The 24021-nt window shown below is 43.2% G+C and overlaps 1 protein-coding gene and 2 long non-coding RNA genes across 7 annotated transcripts in view; 2 read left to right on the top strand and 1 right to left on the bottom strand.

Moving 5' to 3' along the window:
* Positions 1–5665: 5665 nt before the first annotated feature.
* Plekha8 (pleckstrin homology domain containing A8) overlaps positions 5666–24021 on the bottom strand; it is a 52208-nt gene continuing 33852 nt past the window's right edge. Inside the window, exons 10-14 of one of the 2 annotated variants that reach the window (XM_059257873.1) lie at positions 23848–23906; positions 22838–22968; positions 22217–22287; positions 14255–14316; positions 5666–7092 (exon numbers count right to left, since the gene is read on the bottom strand). In XM_059257873.1, the coding sequence (XP_059113856.1) occupies positions 6895–7092; positions 14255–14316; positions 22217–22287; positions 22838–22968; positions 23848–23906 (521 nt within the window). In that variant the 3' untranslated portion in view covers positions 5666–6894. The remainder of the gene's footprint in view (positions 7093–14254; positions 14317–22216; positions 22288–22837; positions 22969–23847; positions 23907–24021) is intronic. The other variant, XR_009378258.1, reaches the window with a different exon arrangement.
* LOC131906977 (uncharacterized) overlaps positions 12688–24021 on the top strand; it is a 39124-nt gene continuing 27790 nt past the window's right edge. For 2 of the 4 annotated variants that reach the window (XR_009378259.1, XR_009378260.1), the window contains exon 1: positions 12689–12889. This is a non-coding gene — a long non-coding RNA (uncharacterized LOC131906977). Of the gene's footprint in view, positions 12890–24021 lie in introns of all 4 variants that reach the window. The other 2 variants (XR_009378261.1, XR_009378262.1) reach the window with 2 other exon arrangements.
* Positions 12904–15813, top strand: LOC131906979 (uncharacterized). The gene is made up of 2 exons (XR_009378263.1): positions 12904–13320; positions 15294–15813. It is a non-coding gene; the product is annotated as an uncharacterized LOC131906979 (long non-coding RNA).

Raw genomic sequence — 24021 nt, 5'->3', positions numbered from 1 at the left:
ATCTGAAAGAATCAGGAAACACCATTTGAGGTGACTGTTAGCTTATAAAACTGTTTCAAAATCCTTTTGAAAGACACAGAGAAAGCACCATAAGAGGCAGGGTAGACCAACCTCAGAGTCACTGGCAGCTATACCAATAATTAGACACAACAGCAAAGAATTAACCCAGTCACGTTGGAAGTCATGCCTCCTGTCCCCAAGTCCTCCTTGATATGGTATCATTTAGACGTGCAGGAGTATTGGAGAACTGATAGCTAGGACTTTTGTGTCTAGGCTTGGAAATATCTTCCTGGAGTGGGAAAGGGGTGTGGCTTTCCAACTTCCTGAAGGGGTTTGAGTCAAGGCATGGAGCTAAGGGTGCATTTTCAGGTTTGGGAGACATGTCAATCCGGATGAAAGAGGACTGAGAGATGATTTTACAGCTTAAGGAATGCAGATAGCAAGGGAGGCCTTGAAGACGAAGCAGATTCAGAGTGAGGGAGAAAGGAGCTGAGGGTATGTCTTGCCTGAGATACCAGAGTAATGGTGACACCCCTGATTTGGCTGGAAACGCTTAAGGGGCAGCTAGGCTTGGTCTGGGGTCTCAGGGGAAGGAAGGACTACTGAAAGGAAGATGACTAGGAGACAGGTGGGTCTAGGATGGAGCTGCCAGATCACAGTCCAGGTGAATGGACTGTACCTCGTGTGTAATTTAAAGGTCGTCTGCAGGGTGTCTGGACTCTATGACCATGCAAGTGTGTGAGGAGGAGGACAGGCAAGAATAGGCCTAAATCAAAAGCCAGTGGGAAGGATCATCATCCCATCTTCCCCAGTGACTGAGGAAACTTGGGGCACATGTAGGGGTGGACAATGAAGCCTCAGAGGATGAGGGCCCAGCATCTAAGGTGATTGATCTATGAAGGACTTTGAACATTTAACAATTAAAGCCATTTCAACAATTCTGACTCTACAGCCGAACAATGACCTACAGTTGGCCACACATGTCAGCAAAGACTTGGTGGCTCTGTTCTCTAAGGAAGACAGCTTCAAATTGGAGTCTACCTGCAAAGCAACCTGTGTCCTCAGTCACCAGGGCCCACGTGAACATCACCGTTCCAAAGGCTCCCTTCTGTCACCCTGGAATGATGACAGTGGTCGATTCTGGTGTGTGGTGTTACCCTCAGAATGAGTGGAGGGTATCTCATCTGATGTACTTGCATGAGTGTAAGAACAACTAAAGTATCAACTCTCAACCCCTCTCCCTTACATCTGAAGTATGCACTGTCTCTTCTCTCTGCTTGATGAACACTAATTTTGCTTCTCTGGAGTTCTAGGGTTCTTTTTTGAGGCAGACAAGGATCTGGCTTCACTGGAGTGGAGGTCTCTAAGGGAAGAACTTCCTAGGCTCTGGCAGCAGCACTGGGCTGTGACTTCATTGCTGCTCACAGCTCTGAAAACAAAGACAAGAACCACTTCTGAAAAGGGCTGGTCTTTCTAGAACGCCCAGGTTACCAGTGCAGATGCCACTACTCTGGCTGATGCTGGAGGTTTTAAGAGCTTTGTGAAGATCCCGGAGCAGGGAGTCCTGGGTTCGTAGCCTGTCTCCAGTCTTCATCAGCTGTGGGAATTAGGCAGAAGGCCTCCCAGTCTGTGCCTCAGTTCTCCCAATTGTAACTTGAAGGTAACTAGAGTATCTGTCTTACAGTTAGTAGGAGAAAATGTGTTAATATTGGTCAAGGACTTAGAATGATAACTGGCATGGTGTGGGTGTTTCATAAACAATACATATTTTTGGCACATAAAATTAAGCAAAACTCATACAATACCTTTGAAAAACACTTAATAAAATACTCTAAAAATATGTTTATTGTAATTAATGAATATAAAAATCTGACGGATGTTTTCAAACATTCTCCAAAGGAAGTAAAACCCTCCCCTGCCCCACTTCCCATGAAATACAGAGTAACAACTTGGACAGAGAAGCAGACAAATTTACACACAGTATTTTCACTCAACAATTGGTCCTAAAAGGCTCCAATACATTTCTAAGTAAAAGTCCATTAAATTAAGAAGCCACAAGTTGACATTTTTATAGTTTAACTTGCTTCCTATCAGCATTATGATGTTCATTCAAAATACTGAGAGACGAGGGGGTTGACACAGGATTCTGTGACAGGTACTGAGAGCATATGGCTCTACAAAACTACAAACATTCATGAGGTTACAGACTATGGAATTAAACATTAACGTAGAAAGGAATCCAAGAAAATCTATGTATAGTTTAGCCTTTGGCATCTGGTATAACATGTTTCTTCTTCATAGAGACACCACTCTGTTCAATTTATTAACCAGAATAAATTTCTCTGAACACATTTCTCACCTAACACAGATTGTCCACAGCCAATTTCACATGAGGTAGTTGGGCTGTTGAATGACATTCTAGTGAAATTCTCATGACACATGGGAATCATACATTACCCGTGCCATGTAGCTGGCTCATCTGCTGTCTAGATCACCCTTCTCTTCACCGACTCCACCTACACCTGTGGACACACACATGGGGTTCTGTGTGGATGAGATCAGCTGTGTAATGAGGTCATCCATGCCAGGAATGATGGAACCACCCCCACAGGGTGAGGGGACCACCCCACCCAGGGGTATGTATAATGTAAGGTGAGGAGGATACTGACCACAGTTTAAATACATGAGACATTTCAAACAAGTAGGATATTATGCCCCCCACAGCTTGGCTAGAAACACTTTTCACTCTGAAAAAGTGACTCAAAGATTTACAATTTACAAGAAAGAATTTCAGAAGAAAACCGTGCCCTACAGAGTAGTGGCCTTTTTTCCTTTCCACTAAAGGCTATATATAGACAATGGAGAAGAGAGATCAATGCATGTATCATCTGTATCAGAGGCATCACCAGTGACTGGCTGATCATGTCCTAGATTTCTTGAATGCAGCTGTGCAAGAAATCATGTAAATGGTCTGCAGGACAGGGTTGGACTGGGAGCATTCACAGGGGAGGGCCAGTGAGCAGTGAAAGGACCCTCAACTAATATTATGCATCTATAACCTTGTTATGGAAAAAGTCTTCAAATGCCATCGGACAGCTATCGGATATTTATGTTGTTATTGTGAAACCCCTGAGTAAGCAATTGCAGGTTACAAAGGATCACATGGAAGTAGAACGCATTTCTCAATACAGCACTTCATGTATACTTCTGGAGTCTGCCACATACAAGCATGTAGACTGCAGTGTCACAAAGCATCTCAGGGCTGGATCTCTACGGCCAAACACACTAGATTGCTGAACTGAGGGATGACTCAACACAGACTGTAGTTAGTTAGAAATTCTACATCTAGAAACCTTCTATTTTAAAAATGTTTAGTAGTGAAATGAAACATGAGGGTGGAGATGTGAACTGTTGTAAACCCATGACTACATCAGAAGCAGTGGTTTGAATCGATGATTCAAAACACAACACAATGGGACCCTGTGCCTGTAGGACATAGGGGTCTAGCAGGAAATAAACAAAAAAAAAATTATTCTCCAGAAAGTCTCTAAAATGCCTTATATTTTATATTGCTCAAAACCCTCTCACTTCTCTGTTGCTTTATCTGAAGTCTCTCCATACACATCACCTTTAAAATTGTACTAGTTTTCTTTAGAAAAAAATTCTTCAGCTCTTCTCACTTTAATTAACAAAGTGCACTGAATTTACCAATCTCACCACACACTTCTTACCTAAAAACACTACTCTGCAGGGTGAACACATTAACTGTACATGGACCAGTCAAAGGCAGAGGTGTGCTCGCTCTTTCCCTATGGCATTCAGCTCTCCCACTGTGACCTCCCCTACCTTACAGCTACAAATGTGAACGTGGCTTCTGCCCTAAGCTCTGGCAGTTCGAGTAGGTAGGTAACAGATCCTGGGCCAGGTGGGCTGAGGCTGCTGCTGCAGAAGAGGAAACAAGGGCTAGGAGCGGGGATCCCTGTAGCAAGCTTAAGGGGGGCGGGGAGGGAAGGGTAGCTCACTGCTAGCAATGCTCAATAACAGAAGAAAAAAGTCCCAAGGCTGAAAGAGGAGGTATAGACGATGTTCCCCAGTATGGGAAGTGACACTGGGGGATAGTTTCACGCTCAGAATGACTGGGACACAGTAACAAGCCACTACATCCCCAGAGCACCCTTCTGGCTCCCTTCTAGGCTGTGTCAAGAGCTGCCATGGAAATCACCTCTGCCTCAGTTACAAGCTGGTTTCTACCCTCAAAGGTACCACACCTCCAAGTTAGTATCTTTCAGTAGGTGTTAGTTATAATCAGATGTTTTCAAAAGACAAAAGGCTTGTCACAATTGAAAAGCCTTTGTTTGGTTCAACACACGCACACTGATGCCAGCCAGTGTGGAGCTGAGCTTCATGGGGTGGGGGTGAAGAGCAGACCGATGGAATGGTGGTGGGGCAGTGCTCTGTAAGGGTCAGCCAATGCTCCTTATTCAATGCTGCTGGTGTCTAGGGAGACACATTTCCCTATTCTTCAGATTCTCCCTTAAAGTGATGCTAGGAGAATAATCCAAAACTGTTGTTAGCCATGACGATCAGGCGAACATTGTCAACAAACATACCCGTTCTCCACCTGTTGGGGTGAGAGTGGCTTAGGGATGCCAGAGCTCTTAGAAGGGGTCCCGGGAGCACTTTCAGGGTCTTTTTTTATTACCCCTTTCTTAGAAAGTAACTGAAAATCAGAGAAAAAACCCGAAATAAAACAAAAACAAACAAAACACTAGCTTTAACTAAAGTGAGAAGCAACCAAAGACTACCAATCTAGGTGGAATGAACCTAGAAACTCAGACTGCCCTGCAAGGCAGCTTTCCTTTTGTGTGCACTGAGAGCCTCAGTGCAGACCGAGGTGTTCTCAGAGGGCCCGGCCCCTGGGCTCTAGAGACCAGAGAGGCACCCACAGCTGCTTAGGGCAGCCATGCTTAGCATCAATTTCCTGGTAGCACAGCCCACTGATGTCACACCCACTCTCGGAGACAAGCAGACTAGCTACCTTTTCTTTTTCTGGTTTTAAGAGGCTATGTCAAGGGCAGGAGGTCTAAATTATGCCCTAGTCCCTCCCTCAGATTTCCACTAGCCAAGGAAGAGGACCCAGATGAAGTTCTTGTGGGAGCTAAGAGCACATTGTCAGTAATTTCAGCCCTTCCTCCTGTTTGTTTACTTTCTAGAACTTCTCATGTAGGCAAAATGCTTGCTTCACTTGAGGTTTTTTCTTAAAAATTTTAAGAGGCAAGGTCTTGCTAGTCGCCCAGGTTTTCCTCCACATCCTGGGCCCAAGTGATACTTCTGCCTCATACTCCTCAACAGCTGGGATTACGTGCACCACCGTGGCCAGCTCTACTGCTTCATTAATTTGAGTAAATGCCCACTTGCTTGAAGACAGACCAAACCAGTACCTTTCCCTGCACGAATTCTCTGCAGGGCCCTAGTGTATGTAGCAGCAATCGCAACGTGCACAGGTCACTCCCTTCACCTGTGCCTGGTAAGGGCTCCCTTTCTCTGGGGGACTGCTCATGCTTGAATGACTTTTCTTGTTACTAGGAGGAAGTAGCCTCTCCTGGGGAAGGCATGCATGGCTTCTCCCCTATGCACCCTCTTGGTCCATTACTGGGAGACATGGGCACTCTTTGTAGAGATGCCACAAGCAATGCTACACAAGCTGCTGGTCTACTCACTCTCTACTTAATTACTTTACTTGAATGATGGCCCTCTTTCTCCTGGGGTAGGGGGATGTATCATTTGGTTCTTGCAGAAGAATGGGAATCCTGAAAACTAGAATTCAATTGGGTAGCCCTTCAACCTTGTGTACTTGAGTATCGCCTGGGAAGGTTATCAACCAGAAAATTCCTGTTTCACCTCCAGAGTGGGTTCTTCAGGTAAGTTCTAGGACTCTGTTCTTTCAAACAGCACATCATGTGACTTCAATACAGGGGTGATCTAGATCACATTTAAAGCCACCTGGCTCTTTTGCTGAAGAGAGTTCATAAAGCTAGGCAAAAAATAAATAAATAAAAATAAAATAAAATCAAGAGAAACAAGATACTCCATGCATGGGAGTAGACCTTCCTATTATAAGCTTTACTACTGAAGTAGGATAGCAATCCTCTACAGTGTCACTGTTTTGTTATGATGTCCAATTCAGATAACATACAGGAAATGTATTGGCCAAGAGTAGCACTTGTTACCCAAACAACTTACCCTACCCTTCTATTCTGTTCTCAAGCATGGGCTGAGGTCATCTCCTGGAGCCACTGTCCCCCCGGACAACAGGCATGGCAGTCCTTGTTAGTGTTTTCCCACAACTGTCAAAATGTCTTCACTACACTGCCCTTCTCATCAGCAGAGTCACAGAGAAGAAACCCACTCGGGACAGTCTAGAAATAACAAACGGTTGCACAGCAAGTCCTTTGACAAAGCTTACACTCCCTCCAACGCTCAGTCAATTTCTAAGCTATTTTAAACACTGGCTTTGGATTATAGTCCTGCATACCGCTTGGATTTGGGTGGTCCATTAAAACTAATAACTGAAACAGAACGATATAAAATGTGATTCCAACAAATTCATTTGTCAATTTTGCTCTTATTTCTTGCTATTCAAGTCTGTGACAGCTATGATTTGGTTTCCAGTAGGTCTGTTGAACTGAAATATTTAGCACCTTGATTTTTAAAAACACCAAACACATATGCATTAAAACAATTCTATAAAAGCACTAGGTTTTGCTTCCTCCTGTCTATCTCCCCAGGAAAGGAGTTGGAGAGCATCAAAGCTGTTGCTGGAAATTAACTAGGGCAACACAACACTTTAGCAAACTTTATTCCCTGAAGTTAGGAGGTGCTGTCCTGTAGCTGTCACACCACCTCATCAGACTCCAGCCCGTGGATCTCATATAAAGTGTCCAGTATGGCCAGCTGCTTTTCCATAGCAGGGAGGTAAAGGCTCAGGTCCCTCTGCATCCCAGTACTGAAAGCTTCTTTCTGGTGGTCACCTTCTTTTACGGTTAGCGCAGCCACAAAATCTTCATAGGATGGTGCTGCCCTCAGTGCTAACTGCAAAAGAATTACCTGTGAGGATCTGCAACACAACTGTCACTTGCATATTTACACACACACACACACACACACACACACACACACACACACACACACGGGGTAGGCATGGAAAGGAGGGAGGGAGGAGAGTAGGGCTGAGGAAAGCAAGGGTAAACAAACATGAATGCCCTTCTAATTCATAATTCACAGATTGCCTAAAATCATGGTCTTAGCACCAAATCAAATAACTTCAAGTCTAGAATAGGTAGGGGTCTACTTGGGCCCACTTAATGATGAACAATGCCATGACTCCTCACAATCAGTACTCACATCTGTCTGTAAGCATGCGCATTCTGTCTGTCTAGCCTTCCAGGGCACTTTATTAGTATCTCACTTGCACGCACACTTCATTTGTCTTCTTATCTCCTATTATTTCTCAATATGGATACTATTTCCTAGGACTCTTTGTATATTTTCTAATAAAGAAGGAACTTGTAAGAATGATGGTTAACCTGACAGGACATAGGCCTAGGAGACAAACTTGGCATGTCTTTAAGAGAGTTTCTAAATTGGCTGACTGAGGTAGGAAGACCCACACCATAAATGTGGGTGGCATTATTACCTGGACTGGAGTCCCCAATGGGAACAAGAAGAAAGGAGCCAAGCAGCAACATTCATCTCTCTTATTTCTTGGCTGGATGCAATGTGACCAACTGTCTCACGCTCCAGGGTATAGGACTAGATCCTCAAAATCTAAGCCAAAATAAACTATTTCTTAAACTGCTTTTGTTGGATATTTTGTTGCATCGATGCTAAAAGTAATAAATACAAAAACTGATACCAGGAGTAGGGTTGTTACTTGATGAAACTGACCTCCTGTTTCTTAGACCCTTGGAACTGGTTTGAGGAAACAATGCATAAGAGTTTGGAACTTCAGACTAGAAAAGCCTTAGGATGTTGTAAGCAGAGCTCAGTGGACTGTTCTGGTGGGTATTTGGAAGATAAGTATGCCAACAGGAATGTGGGCAATCGAGGTCCAGGCGATGCAGTTTCAGAGGGAAATAAGAATTCTACTGGGAACTGGATTAGAGGTCATTCACATTATATTCTGGCAAATCATGTGGCTGCATTCTACCTGTGCTCAGTCTCTGAGTAAGGCTGAACTCAAAGGCAATGGGATAATCTCATAGGCAGAGGAAATATCAGATAGGATTGTTTGATGATTTGAAAAAAATGGCCCCCAAAGGGAGTGGCACTATTAGGAGGTATGGCTTTGTTGGAATAGGTGTGGTTTTGTTGGAGGAAGTATGTCACTGTGGGGACGGGCTTTGAGGTCTCCTTTGCTCAAGCTTCACTCAGTGTGACACTCAGTTCACTTCCTGTTGCCTTTGGATCAAGATGTAGAATTCTCCAGCACCATGTCTGCCTGCACACTGCCATGCTCCCTGCCATGATGATAATGTACTAAACCTCTGAAACTGTAAGTTGCCACTTCAGTTAAATGTTTTCCTTTGTAAGAGTGGTCATGGTGTCTCTGCACAGCATTAGAAACCTTAACTAAGACAGAAGTTGGTATCAGGGTCTACGTATTGCTGAGATAGGTTTGACCATGCTTTTGTTTGGAGGAATTTGGACTTTGGTACTTTGGGTTAGGAAAACAGTGGAATGCTTTAAGCACTACTTAATAGGCCACAGCAGTAGGAGCATGGAAGCCGATGGTGCTAAGTTATTTGAATGGGGGGGGCGGGGCTTGCTCAAGAGGTTTCAGAGAAGAATTTTAGTATGTTGCCTAGAGATCATTATTATGATATTTTGGTGAGGAAAATGGCTACCTTTTGCCCTTGTCTGAAAAGTCTGTCTGAGGCTAAAGTGAAGCGATTTGGATTAATTCTATCAGCAGAAGAACTCTCAAAGCAGCCTAGTATTGACTCTGTTGTGTGGTTATTACTGGTCACTCTTACACAGATTTATAATGAGGAGCAAGAAAATATAAAATTTGAGGAGAAAAGGAGCACTAGGAAGTGGAATAGAGCTAAATTCTGTGTTCAAGGAGATAAACAGATTAAGAAATGGAATAAAGGGAGTGGTAAGCTCAGGGTAAGATCCTACCCAGCTAAGTTTCCAATTTGTGAAAAGGAATTAAAGAAAAGCTTAGAAGCCGGTGGCGGTGGTGCACACCTGTAATGCCAATCTCGGGAGGCAGAGGCAGGTAGATCTCTGTGAGTTTGAGGCTAGCCTGGTCTACAGAGCTAGTTCCAGGACAGACCGAGTTGCAGAGAAATCCTGTCTTTAAAAAAACAAACAAACAATCAAACAAAAAGAAAAAAGAAAAAAGAGAAAAGCTTAGAGCCAGGTGTGGTGTAGCATGCCTTTAATCCCAGTAGTCCAGAGGCACCAGCCAGCAGATTTCTGTGAGCTTGAGGCCAGCCTAATCTACAGAGCAAGTTCCAGAACAGCCAGACTTAGGCAGTGAAAGTCATCATTGAAAACAGAAAGCTGGTGAAGATGTAACTGAAAGACCTCTGAGTTCAAGGCCAGCCTGGTCTACAGATTCAATTGCAAGACGGCCAAGCTTAGGCAGTGAAGGAAACCATAGAACACAGAAAGCTGAAGTGAAGATGTAGTTGAACGAGTGGACCACGTTCTAATCACAGCAAGCAGCAGAACTTGGCAGCATCAGCTACATGGTTCTGGAGTTAAGGATAGAAGAAAGGGGCTATGGAATTTACCTTCAAGACTAAGGAAAGCTGCAGAGGCCAGGCATGTGTCAGGAGTGTCCCTGAATGGAGGCTGAGAGAGGACATTGCATGAAGCTGTGAAGCTGAACCTTGGACGGCCTTTGACACCACAAGATACTGAAGAAGCCAGAGTCATGGGAACCTGCCGAGGAAAGCTGCTAACAGGGAGTGGAGCCGGCCCGAGAGAAAACAGTTTTGTTGTAGTCAAGGAAGCTGAAAGGAGTTGGAGATCTGAAGCACGTTTTGACATCAGACATGGAAATGCAGAGTTTGGAGTTTGCCCAGCCTTGCTTTGGTCCAGTATTTCGTCACTATGCTCCCTTCCCTACATTTTGAAATGGTAATGTATATTCTGTGCCATTTTATGTTGGAAGTATGTAATCTGCCTTTTGATTTTGATTAGGAGATTGCATGAATCTCAGAAGAGACTTTGAACTTTAAACTTTTAAATAAGTTTGAGACTGTTATATAAAACTATGGGGACTTTTGAAGTTGGACTGAATGCATTTTTGCATTATGATAAGGCTATAAGCCTTTTGGGGCCAGGGAGTGAAATGTGCTGGTTTGAAAGAAAATGGCCCTTAAAGGAAGTGGCACTATTAGGAGGTGTGGCTTTGTTGGAATAGGTGTGGTCTTGTTGGGGGGAGTGTGTTATACTGTGGGGGCAGGGGTGGGCTTTGAGGTCTCCTTTGCTCAAGCTTCACTCAGTGTGGCACTCAGTTCACTTCCTGTTGCCTTTGGATCAAGATGTAGAATTCTCCAGCATTACGTCTATCTGCACACTGCCATGCTCCCTGCATGATGATAATGGACTAAAACTCTGAAACTGTAAGCTGCCACCTCAATTAAATGTTTTCCTTTATAAGAGTTGCCATGGTCATGGTGTCTCTTCACAGTAGAAGAAATCCTAACTAAGACAGATAGTATCTAGGCTGTGGAATGCTCTGGCCCATCTTATATAAATACAAATTCATTTGAAAAGAGACGCTGAATTGAGAATACTACCAAAGAGGTTCCCTGGTAAACAACTACCACCCTAGGGAAGTGTTTCCCCATGGTCATCCTGTAAGGCACATGGAGGCCCATACAACTGGGTACTGGGAGGCCAGGCCACATCTTGCTGCTGACAGCAAAACTTGAAAATACTGTCCTTGTGTTACAGGCGTTACAGCCATGACAGACTCAAGAGTGAGGGAATCATGTAGGCTTGACTGAGATTCCAGATGGCCTCTGAGGCCAAGCTATATGACGCAAGATTGGATTCCTTTCCTGAAGGCTCTGAGAGATCACTATATAATGCTGCAAATGTGGAGCCCAGTTGCAATGGAGAACTCAGGATCTTGGAGATGCCAGGACCGTGGGATAGATATCCACTGAGGAAAGCTGGAGACATGGATTAGAGGTGGCTCCATGTGCTGCAGGTAGCAGAGCTGCAAGATCAGGGCGGCCAAGCACTTTGGAGTGCAATGATTCCATCATGATCCCTAGATGCTCCATTTGGAGCTGCACAATTAGGTGTTTTCCCCGCTGGGTTTTGGTCTTTCTTTAGTCTGACTTTCCCATGTTATGCCCCAATTCCTCTCTTCTGCAATTGAATGTTTACTCTGTGCCCTACTTTGTATGTTGGAAGAATGTAGCTTGATTTCTTTTTATTTTACAGAGGCTAAAAGTTAAAGAGATTGCCTGGGTCTCATAAGAGACTTTTGAGCAACTTTGGAATTGTTAAAGACAACAAAATGAAGACTTTTGAAGTTGGACTGAATGATGAGATGGCCATGAGCCTATAGTAAAAAGGGTAGACTTATGATGACAATAGTGTTAACCTGAAGGCACGCAGAATCACTAAGGGGACAATCTTGTGAGCCCATCTGTGAGTGAGTTTCAAGGTGGGTCAGTTAAGGTTGGAGAGACCCACTCTCAATGTGAGAGGCACGACTCCATGGACTGGGGCCTGCCTAGATGAAAAGAGCAGGCAGTAGACTTCCCCGCTCTGCTTCCTGACTCTGGAAGCAGCTGCTGTGGCCTCTGAGCCTCAAGCTGTGAGCCTAAACAAGCTTTCCTTCCTTACTGCTTTTGTTGGGTGTGCCGTTGCAGGAACAGTAACTCATACAGAGGTAATGTTTGCTTCTAGACTGATATTTTAATCATCATCTGTAAGAACCATGCAGTCTCTATCTCTATCTTGGATAAACACAGTCAGTCTCAGAACACTGGGGCCAGGACTGAAACCTAGGCTCCTTCTGTGCTTCTGAACCACAGCCTGTCTCTTCTCGGTGGACAACTTCCCAGGTTCTCTCTCCACCTCTTGATACAGTCTGGCTAGTCTGGCTATTCCCAGCTTGCCAAATCCCCTTTCTGAATTTCCCTAGGCTTGGCCCTCCTGAAACAGCAGAGGATCTACAATGGTTCCCTTTATATTCTGAAAGCCTTTGAGAAGCCTTCCTCCCCATTTGTGAAGCAAGAGTGGCTACTATCACTGAATCTCAGATTTTTCACATATTCATGTGAAGAATTTAAGCGAAGTGTTTAACTTCCTAGAACCTCACTTTCCTCAACCACAGAAGGTAGCTGAACTTTTTTTCTTATTTTAAAGATTAAGATTATATAGAATTGTTTCACCCAAAGCCTGGCACATAATTAACATTCAGAAGATACTGTAAGTATAAAAGAGAGACACGGAAAAAGGAAAACAAGGTAGTTATTCAAAACACAATGTAGAAAATCTCCCGGAACTGAAGGGCAGGCCCTGCACTTCAAATGATGGAAAACAGAGAAAAGCTTATCGTGAAATCTGAGAGTGGAAAGAGAAAGAAAGACTATAGAGCTATTGACAGCAAGTACAGTTAGTTGATAGACAGTGGGATGGAATTTTCTAGTAGTGATAGCAGAGGCTAGAGATGACAGTTGAGGCCTTCAGAATTCCTAAGAAACAACTGCTAGTCTAGAGCCAGACCAGCACTAGAGGAAAAAAGAGGCAGGGCCAATGCTAAGCTCAACCCTCCAATCTGGCTGAAGAGGAAAACGAGAAGGTCAAGTGACAGCTGGATATCAGCAAGCTGGTAGGAGAAGCTTGGCTGGTAATTGTTCAGACTTGACATGTTTGAGGATTAAAGTTCACTATTTGGTTGGTAAATCAGTTAGATTCCAGGAATGGAAAGATGTTTTCTCTGAACCACTGAGATTGGCTAGTTGGCATACTAGAAAATGCAATCAGCCTTCCAAAGTATGGATGATTTGAGGAGTCATTGTGAGGCTTCAAGGCTAGGGAAGATCCAGACTTGACCCATCTACAGACAGTGCTGTGGCAAAGGCTTGAAATCATGCATTGCTTAAATGCTAGCACCACCAAACACTGGACCCTGCCTAAGGCTGTCAATAGCTACAGATGGGCTAGCTATATCCTGTGTGTCAGGTCTCTGTCTACAGCAGGGAAAACAAGAGTTACCTCTGTGTTAGGAGAGTAGTAACTTCATGTCTCTCAAACACTGAAAACAATGTTTAGTGCATGGTGAGTACTCTAAACTGTAAGCTGTAGATGCAATGCTTCGTATTCGGATAGGCAACTCTTTCAGCAATCTAGTTTAGGGAAGTAAGAATTTTAGTATAATGTGTGAGTAGAGTCTGTGCTGCTCATATGAACAAACTCACAAATTATGGGACCTATTATGCAGCCACTAAAAACGGAAATTTTTTCTCAGACTCCCGTGGTATTAAAATGGTTATAACAGGGGCTGGTGTAATAGTGCCTATTCAGCCTGTGAGACTGAGGGCTTGATCCTTAACACCACAAACAATCTAGTAAGTATGGCTAAAGACTACAGAATTATACTATAGCTAAATGTAAAAAGTAAGAATTTATATAATTAATTAATACATTCCATAAACATGTAGGTATATGTCTAAGTAGAACTATATATTTAAAGAAATATATAAACTAGATAAGTATTTAAAAGATTAAATCAAAATGTATTTTTAAAAAGCTAAGAAGGTAAAACAAAGTGCCAGGAAGAAGAAATGGCAGGAACCAGGTGAACACACATAGAAGTGTCTAGTATCTTCACTGTGCTAACAACTGTTTAAGAAGGGATTACTAGCCTTGCCTAGTGACATGTACCCACAGAGTTGCTGGACCTATCTCTCCTTGGTGGTATCTGAAATCACAGCCTACATCTAGCTCTCTCTGCATGGCTGCCCAGTTTCTTATTTCATGCCCCCCACCCCCAAGACTTCAGAGGCACAACTCTAAAGTCACTGAAACGCTCTCATCCATAAGTCTTCACTAGTCTTTGTGAGTCTTGCTATTTTCTGTTGCTGACATTTCCACATTCCAAAGGCTTATAAACATAAATGAGCTAGCAATTTTTGTCTCCAAAACTAAGCAAGCATGTAAACAAAACCCACCTTCCTGATTACGTAAACTTTAGAGGACAGGAATTACTTACCGCAAAAACCCCTCGAACTACCCAGCCATGGTGCTGCCGTAATGTTTTGCCGTATGCGTTATCTTGAAAAGAAAGAGATTTTGTGAGGTATGAATGGTAAGATGCTGGTGTGATTTGCATAATGCACTATCTAATGTATGCGTAATACAAATCTAATTCCAAGGTTTTACACACCCAGTGTTACAAACGAAAGGAGTGCAGACAGACTTCCCCCTTCCCTTCTACCTCTCCCCCTTTTATTTCATTCAAGAAAAGTAGGCATTTTCACCTATATTGGGTCACTGTATCTGAACTTCGGTTTATTATCATAGTGGGAAAGTTTCATATATAAAGCAGTAAGTAGGGAGAAAAGGATATAGAAAATTATGACTAAATACAATTGGAATGATGCAATTAACTTAAAACACAGTTCTTTGAAATGTAGCCTAACCCTGAGCCAGGCTTATATACCTTCTCTAATCACCATCTCTCCCTTAGTGAAATAATCTCTAAGTTCTTGCCAATTTTAATGTTTGTTCCTGAGATAGCAAACATTTGTCTTAATACCCTGTAGCCCTGGATATACAGTATAAAAGCCCAGAACCTCTAAAATGTTATGGAAAAGCCACGAGTAGTGTATACATCTACATACAGTTCCAGCCACTCGGTAGGCTAAGGCAGAAGAAACATTTGAGCCAAAAAATTTGAGGTCAGTCTAAGCAACAGAGGGAGACTGTATCTCAAAACAAAACAGAACATCCCACAAAACAAAACAAAGCAAAACAAAATGTCTAGACAAGATTGGCCTGAAGGTAGTTATAAAGTAAGTATGGAGAACTGTTAATAAAGTTATTTACATGCTATATTCTAAAGTTAACTGCCTATTACTTTGGTCCCAAGATATTTTAAAGTGAGATTTTTAAAACTGGTATATAATAATTTTAATTTTAAAAGTCCCAAGAGCAAAAGATGGCATTTTATGCAAGGGATACATTTTTTTGAAATATTGGGTAACTCAATATATAGAAATTTCAAAACTGATTTCCCATCATTCCCACAGAATAGATATATTCTCAGAAGACAATCTGAAGCCCACCATGGATTTTTCTTCATATGTTTCATCTATGTCTACACATTGTCTCCAGGAGCTTATGGCATTCTTGGGTTATTTGCACAGTGCCTCACAGGAGCAGCTTAACCTTTATCTCCATGTTTTGCCTGAGCACATCTGAGTTTTCTATTCCAAACCTATTTACTTTCCTGTGCTAATCCGGTGTTGGTGCAGGCACTGGACCACTTAGTGAAGGCTTAGGTGATACTGTGATAGGCTGAACAATCATGCTCTGCTCTGGCCAGGGCAGATGTACAGAAACAGGTACCAGAACTACACATATGAGCTCCCATGTGGGAAAGCAATGCAGCGCACAGGACACTGCACTCTCTTCTAAGTCCAGCACTGCCATGTGGCTGCACCTTAGGTCTATAGCCTACTACAGCTTTGAAATTATGTAATTTTAGCCAACTTCTATTCCAATTTTTTGGATAAGGCTTTATTAAAAACTTCAGTGTGTATTACCATTTCCACTTCGCATAATTTGAATTTGTACAAAATGTATTTCTATAAAAGAATACTTCAATATATGTTATAACACATAAGATTTTAAATACAACAGATTCCCTTGGCTAGCTAGAGTTTGGAACAGGATGAGATGTCAGCATTAGTGTGGTAGCTCATGCAGAAGGGAAAGAAATTAAATGCAAATATGGAGAAATTCTTAGACACAGTTGAAAGGACAGCCCAAGATTACATTTAATTTTTCCCCTTAGGCATACAGTCTGAGCAGGCCAGGACCTGGTTCAAGACACATATCCTCCGTGTAAGGCCAACACTTGGCTGACTCTGGGATGGCATGCGGGAAGTTTAGATGGTACCCAGGGCTTTGGTGATGACGTCTTGAGAAGAGCAATGCTGACTCACACAGTACAGAGTGCAGCCCAGGAGGCAGTGCCAGACCCAGCCCTGAGGAAAACCAGGAAGAAGACAGCCACCTTCTAACCCTTTCAGCTGTCTGAGGAGCCACCTGGACCAGGAGTTACTGGGGGAAGGTAGTGGGTCTCCTTGCTTTCCTGTGACCCTAATCCAGCCAGTGTATTAAATGTCATTATGAAAATCTGCTGTAGCCGGGTAGTGGCGATGCATGCCTTTAATCCTAGCACTTAGGAGGCAGACAGATCTGTGATTTGAAGGCCATCTTGGTCTTCAAAGCAAGTTCCAAGACAGCCAGGACTGTTACACAGAGAAACCCTGTCTTGAAAAACCAAAATCTCTGAATATCTATAGTGATATATTGTTTCATTTAACAAGACTTCAGTGTTGATCTACTCTATTCCACACACTGTGCAAAGCAGTGGATCTTCAGATGAGTTACACTCAGTCAACCCTCTGCTCTTAGAACTTGATGGATCCAGAAGGAGCTGGCCTTTTAACACACCATTATCATATCATATAATACATTTGTATGACGGATGGTATTACAGTGCCAAAGGAACAGAGACTAACGCAGCCTCGGTGCAGCAGCCAGGATTTTCAGGCATCTTGAAGGCTGGATAGGGTATGCAGGAGGAGGGTGATGGCCACAGATGAGAAAGACTCATGGAATTGGGCCAACCTGTGCAACCAGGAGCAGTTCACTGGGACAGGAAAGAAGTTGGGATCAAACAGCAAAGATCTTTACAGTATGGATTCTGAGTTACCTAGGGCTCAGTGGCAGTTCTGAAAACATTAACATATGTCCTCCCTGGTTTTATAGTATGGATGGAGAAGAAACAGAACACTGCAGCATGCTGTGCACCCTGACACACGCAAACTCACACACAAATAGACAGTTTTTAATGTGGGGCTAAAGATACTGGTAGATTTAACTAACATACAACGTTCCAGAGAAAAACTCTCCTTTGTAGCTAGAGTTTTCCTGGTCCTGCCTGGCCCATGGTCAGGACAAATCTCTCTCACCCACCAGTCCCGCAGCCACTCAGACCCAACCTTGCTTACAAACTGTATGGCCATGGCAGGCTTCTTGCTATCTAGTTCTTCTATCTTAAATTAAGATAATTAAATAAGTTCCCATGTGGCTCGTGGCTTACCAGTACCTTACATCTCACTTTTCATGGTGGTGGCTGGCAGCGTCTCTCTGTCTCAGCCTTCCACTTCCCAGAATTCTCTTCTCTGCTTGTCCCGCCTATACTTTTTGCCTGGCTATTGGCCAATCAGCATTTTATTTATACAGAGTGATATCCACAGTACTCCTTTTCACAGAAAATGTCCCTGCAGAGTATTATTTTGTATAGCCAACAAACCCATCCTCATCTCAATTACATCTGTGACAGGGAACTAACAGAACGAGACTCACTTCCTTACAGTATACAGCAAACAGTGCTGTTCTGGTTCCAAGCCCTCAGCTACAAAGCACCTGGCTGGGCAAACTGCTCTGGAGTCAGTGTTCTATCAACCTCTGAGTACTCACATTTCCTGCATTGTGCCATTTAAGCCCCCATATCAAACAGTCTAGAAAGCCTTCTCCACGCCCTCCCTCTAAAGGGCAGGAAGTAGAGAAGACAAGATTACTGTGAGTCTAAAAGCATGAGCAGCTGGCCTAAGGACAAGGGAACAGGTGCACCACATGCTACCTGTGTCTTCCCACCTGACCCAGTCAGAGGAAGTGGTTGTTCCTCATGTCTACACCTTGATCTTGACAGTGAGTGTTCCTCCTGCAAGATGGGAACCACATGCTATGAGGGAGAAGAGGAGATACACTTTTGGCTGGGTCCTGACAAAAGCCAAGGAAGATCACTGATGAAATTCACTATCAACAAATAAACTAAAAATGCATAAAAAAGTCAAAAGTTCTTAGCTGATTTCTAGGGCTGCAAGTATCTGTGTCATGTGAGGTTGAATTGAAATAAGATGAAGTCTAACCTGATCTAGTTTGGTTACACAGAGAAAGTTAAATAATGAGAAGCATTAATCTTCACTGCAATTCTCTCTCATTATCATAAGGTATGCTCTCTAATCTGGTAGTATTTAGTATTTTTTTGGCCTCTAAAAGAAATAAATGAACCTGACATAGTGGTACACAGCTCTAATCCCAGCACTCGGGAGACAGAGGCAGGTAGATCTCTCTTGAGTCTGAGGTCAGACTGGTCTACACAGTGAGCTCCAGGACAGCCAGGACTACAGAGAGACCCTGTCTCAAGAAACCAAAACTAAACTGAGAAAGACCTCTATGAATTCTTGTGAAGCTCTAGTGATGAAAACTGTGTGAGCAAGCATCAATTCAGTAACCAAGGGCAGATATTGAACAAGCATCCAGACATGCCCCATGTCAACTTTGGATACTATCATGAGCAAACTTGTCATTAGGCAACCCTGCCAGTACAAGGCATGCTGGGAGTTCCAAAGGGCAGGACCTGATTCCTGCCCCTTCGTGCTTTCAGAATAATTAGTCAGGTTTTTATTTGATCTTAAATACCTGCTTCTGCATTCTCACTTAATTGTCCTTGTCTGGGATGGCCTTTCACATTAAATACATGACCTAGTAGCCTTTAAACTTTTCTTCCTGTTCTGGCCCAGATCTTGGTTGACATTTATGGGTTGTCGTGAGGCATGGTGTGTGAATTTGCCTTCCTGCTGAGTTACAGTGCAGAGCAAGTAACATTTAGGACAATGGTGCTTGGAAACCCAGGGCAGCTTTTGCACTTCCACGGCCAAGACAGATTTTCAAAACCTTTTTATTGTGGCATCTACAAATGGCTCAGTCCTAGGGCAGACCATTAACCCTATCACCTGTGATCTGATCCTCTGAGATGATCCTGAGTGAATGTCAGAAGACACTAACAGCACAGAACCACTGTTGAATGAGATCACCCAAATTGTTTCACTTCGATCAACTCCAAGCTCAAGAGCAAAGGGTGCAGAGTAAGGCCTCAGGATTTCCTCCGGGTGTTGGGAATTATTCCACAGCTTAGTGTAAGAACACTCTCCTAGAATGTGTTTGATCCCTAGAACTGCCGGAAAACAAAGCAAACAAAAACCAAGAAGCTACTGTTATGGCTATAGTTGGGTACTATTTAATAGTAGCTGTTATCAAGTAAGGCAGTTTTAGAATTGAAAGAAGAGAGCTAATTTGCTTCTATGCAGCATATTGTATAATCTTTAAATTTTTATGATATATTTGTGTGTTTATATATAACAGCGTATGTGAGGGTTAGTGGACAACTTGTGAGAGTTCTACCATGTGGGTTATAGGGATCAAAATCAGGTCACTGGACTTGGTGGCTAGTGCCTTTATTTCTGAGCCATCTCACTGGACCCTGAACACATACACACTCTTATCTACATAACCACCGTAACTCAAGTCAGACATGATACCAGCTCCACTTACAGAGGCCATAATTTTAAATGAGACAAGCAAAGCCATTGTCCCAGAAGAAATCTGTATCAAGGAGCCTTTAAGGTGTGAACAACTTAATGTACATGGTCCTCTTAAGGCCATGTTTGCCATGGGTGAGCAAGCCTGCCCGGGGTGCTTAAGAACCTTAGCATGCACTGACAAACTAGAGCTCATAGAGTCTGGGTCTGTGACTGGCTTTTCTAAGGCCCTCCTGCTAAACACTGACTTTTATACTTCCAAAAGGGAATTCAAAGTGTGAATACATTTGTGGAGAAGGGGTTCAGCAGGAGTGGAAAAGGATGACAGCAGTATAGACAGAAACGGCAAAATACACTATAGGTATGAAATGGTCAAAGAATTAAAAATTAAAACATGTCTGTTTGCAGCCATGTCTGAAGGGGGAGGTGACCAGGGTATTTTAGCTCCTCACACTGAATGGCAGTGGAAACGACCATTATTACAAAGACACCATTCAAGACCTTTGAAATGAGCCTGAATGTCAGAATGAAATATCGAATTCATAGCTCCCCTTTCTTTTCCAAGAGCAGCACTGAAGGTAGAGTGGGGGAGGCGGAGCTAAGACTGGCTACGATCATTTTCAGTCGTACAGCAACATCTGTCCTTCCAAGTTTCTCTTCACAGAGTCAACATCTTCTGGGTCCTGTCTGCAACTCAAGTGAACGTTCCAGCCAGAGTGCTGGGGGATGTGCAGCTTGTGGGCGGAGTGCTTGCCTGGCACATGTGAAGCCCTGGGTTTGAGTCCCTAGCCCTGCAGTGCATGAACCAAGAGTGCTGATACAGGCCTATAATCCCATCACTTGAGCTGGAGGCAGGAGGATCTGAAGTCCAAGGGGATCCTCAGCAGCATATTGAGTTGGAGGCCACCCTGGGCTACATGAGACCCTGCCTCCAAACAAACAAACACAGAAAGTTCCAACTAGAGGAGAAACAAATGCAGAATGGCATGGAAGGGCTAACCTCAAGGTCAAAGCCCCCCTGTTCACAAGCAGAGCCCCGTGAGCATGGGGATCCATTTCTCCCAGTTGCAGCAAAGAGCACCATCAGCACTGTCCTGGCTCACGTGTTCGGCCTTCCAGGCACAGAGCATCATCTCTAGCCCTTTCTCCAGTAAAGCACCCTTCCAGCAGGAAATTTCCATGCTAAGAAGCTAGTCTGAAGAGGAAATTTTGGTTTGACATCTGAGATACACAAGCTTTCTACTTCTGATTTGGGACAAATAAGCCCTACTTCTGGTAGGTTACTAGTGTTGTGTGTGAAGTGATGACTATGGGGTCTGACGCAAGTACTTTAATATCTCATAATCTCGGTTCTGCACTGAGTAACATGGCACTGACGGAGTTAAGTTGTGCCCATTTTTAAAGTGCTGCAGAACTGTTGGCACAACTGTCACATGGCACACCAGCAGTTTCCAGCCAGGATAGGGGGGCAAATCTTAAGGGGGCAGAGTCTCTCACAACTTGTGCCAAGAGGGAAGATACCTCCTAGGAAACTGAAAAAAGTGCCACAGAGAATATTGTAACCCTCCCCACAGGCACAGAATTAACTCACTTTTCTGTTTATAACCATGGCTACTTAATACCTGGCTTTGTGTCTCCAGACTATAATTATCCAGGCTTTAGAATAACAAGGATTTCACTCCCTCCGCATAACTCCCAAGAGTTATGCTATGCTTGATGTGTTGGCACATTCCTGTCATTCCAGCACCCGAGAGAGCACATTCCAGCACATAAAGAATTATGTGTCTCCATAACACCAAACCAAGCAAGCAAACAAAAAGACTCATGCAACAGAGTGAGAATCCAGCCATGTTATTATCAGTGCACTGTGAAGATGCTATAAAGTCTACTTTGTCAAAACTACTCTGATGGATGCACCAACCCATAGCCCACCTATCAGTATTTACTTACTAAGAAGCACCTAAAGTTGCAGTTACCGTACTGTGTACTGTGATGGGACTCAAGGTCAATCTCCTCTCACAAGGCCTTTCTTGCAATCTTGGCTCTAGCACTACAAAATGGACATGTGGAGGAGTGCAGGATGAGAGCTGGCCCCTAGTCTCACTCCACGACCAGCTCCTCAGGATTCCCCCTCCCACCTTCTTTCCTGCACTCTAACGTGAACTTCTCTTCAAATACTGATTCCTGCCGACTCATTTAAGAAAACCTAACCTCATGATGAACTAGGGTGATAAACTGATTCTTACCAAGTCCAACCTGGAGGACGTGGTTGCTGCATAGGTACTTTCCTTTCTTCCCTTTATTCTGTTCTTACGAGACAGGGATTGAACTCAGGGTCTCACACATGCTAGGTAAATGCTCTACCATTAAGTCACATTCTCATAGATTCCTTTTAAAGAAAGCATATAAGAAGCAATGAATAAAAAATGAAATTAAAAAAGAAAAGAAAATCAAACCCATGGAAGCAGAAATGTCCCCTATGCTCTGTCCCTACCTCCAGGGTCTCCATCTCAAGTTTAATTGCAGATTATCAGAATATGATGAAGCACACTTACTCAGTGCTGTCTGGATATCTTTTTCTCCATTTTTCACTTCTGTCAAAAAGCCCTTTAAAAATTTGAGACCTCTAAAATGAAAGAGAGAAAAAATATTATTTTCAAAGTTCAGATGGCAGATGCTAGCTTCTATTTAAGTGTCTCAAGCAAGGCAAGGGGCAGGCAGGATGGACAGAGGCCCTTTCTGATTGGCTTCCTATAGAAAGCTCTGGACACCCACCTCATTCCCTCGGCATTCCTAAAGCAGTGTTTCCAAATTACAGTGCTATGGCTGTGGCTTTAGCATCAGCTAGAATTCATTAGAAACGAAAATTCTAGAACCCCACACCAGATTTAGGGCTCGAGAAACTTTGGTTGTGAGTTCAGTGTTTTCTCAGGCTTTGCCATTGAAATGGAAAGCCACTCAAAGAGAAACTCATTGGCTCGCCTGTCTAGAATCTTGATCTTACAAATACTTCCAATATTAACAATATTTGTCACTATCGAGCTGATGTTCTCTTCAGCAGACTTTCTGGAAGGTCTAACCTTTGGTTAGCTCCTTCACTCAAAGGCAACAGTGAGCTGGTACCATTTCAACTGAGCTGAACTGGAGCATGCCCTTGCTCCACTTGACAGCCTCACCTCTTCAGCCACAAGAGGGCTTCTGTCGCAGAGTTCCTAACCTGAGCTACATCAGCCTCCACCTCATGCAGCACTATCTTCTGGAGGGTAGTAAACTCTTCCTTGTTGGTTATGTACTTCTGATTTACCTTCTGGAAGACAAAAACAAAAACCAAAACTATTGCCTACCATGAAAATGGTAACATTACCAGTAGTATCAGTATTCAAATCTATAAGCAAGAAGATTTCTAAGAAACCAAAGCCAGACTTTACTATCTTCTTATGTTTTTAGGGTAAACATTTTAAAAATTCCAAGAGTTCTATGAGGCTTTAACTAGCACCAAGAGCCGAAGGTTTTAAGCAATGCTCTTGAGGTACCTTTGCTCACCCCTGAACAATCACTTGCATGAGTGACTCCATGTACCTTTCCACCTCTCCAAACATGCTGGGAAACTTCCACAGAACTTCTTCAACATATCATACCTAGCAGTGCAGACTGTACTTTATTTTTGAGACAGGGTCTCTCTACATAGCCCTGGCTATAATGGAAATCACTCTGTAGTCCAAGCTAGCCTTGAACTCTCAGAGATCCTCATGCCTCTACTACTCAAGTGCTAGGATTTGCATGCACCACCACGCTTGGTTTAAAAAGCAATTTTAACCATAAACGTTGGATGTAATATAAACAACTCTCACTTTTCTGAGGAGGCTCAGACTTCCTATTGTTGATGGCTCCACAGATGCACCAGGAAGTTGGTCTTTTGAGTCCCATACAAATAATAGCTATTGCTAGTGACATGTTTTTGGAGAAATGTCTCTTGTTATTGTTTAACTCCAAAATGCATACAATCATTGCTGACCTGAGTGCCTCCCACTGATCCAGCTCAGATCTTCAAAGAGGCCAGCCTACCAAAGGCTTGTCTCTATCACATATCAGGGCTACCCCAGCCATTCCTCTACTGAGAGTTCCCAGTGTGAATGATTTTTTCCTTTTTTGACAAGTCTCTACAGAGACAAGCCAGTATATTCACCTTGATATTTCCAACAAGATCCATTTTCACAGGAGCAAACACTGTAGGACCAAGTTTGTCTGAAAGAAAGGATCAGAAACATTTTTGAAAAAGAGTTTTTTTTTTTAAATGTAGGAAACATTTATATATGTTATGACAATAGAAAATATTTGTATAGTAATAACACAGTTAGAA

This window comes from Peromyscus eremicus, chromosome 3 (assembly GCF_949786415.1).
Source record: "Peromyscus eremicus chromosome 3, PerEre_H2_v1, whole genome shotgun sequence".
Classification (NCBI taxonomy): domain Eukaryota; kingdom Metazoa; phylum Chordata; class Mammalia; order Rodentia; family Cricetidae; genus Peromyscus; species Peromyscus eremicus.
The sequence above is the reverse complement of the archived record's forward strand: the minus strand, read 5'-3'. Positions and strand labels throughout refer to the sequence as shown.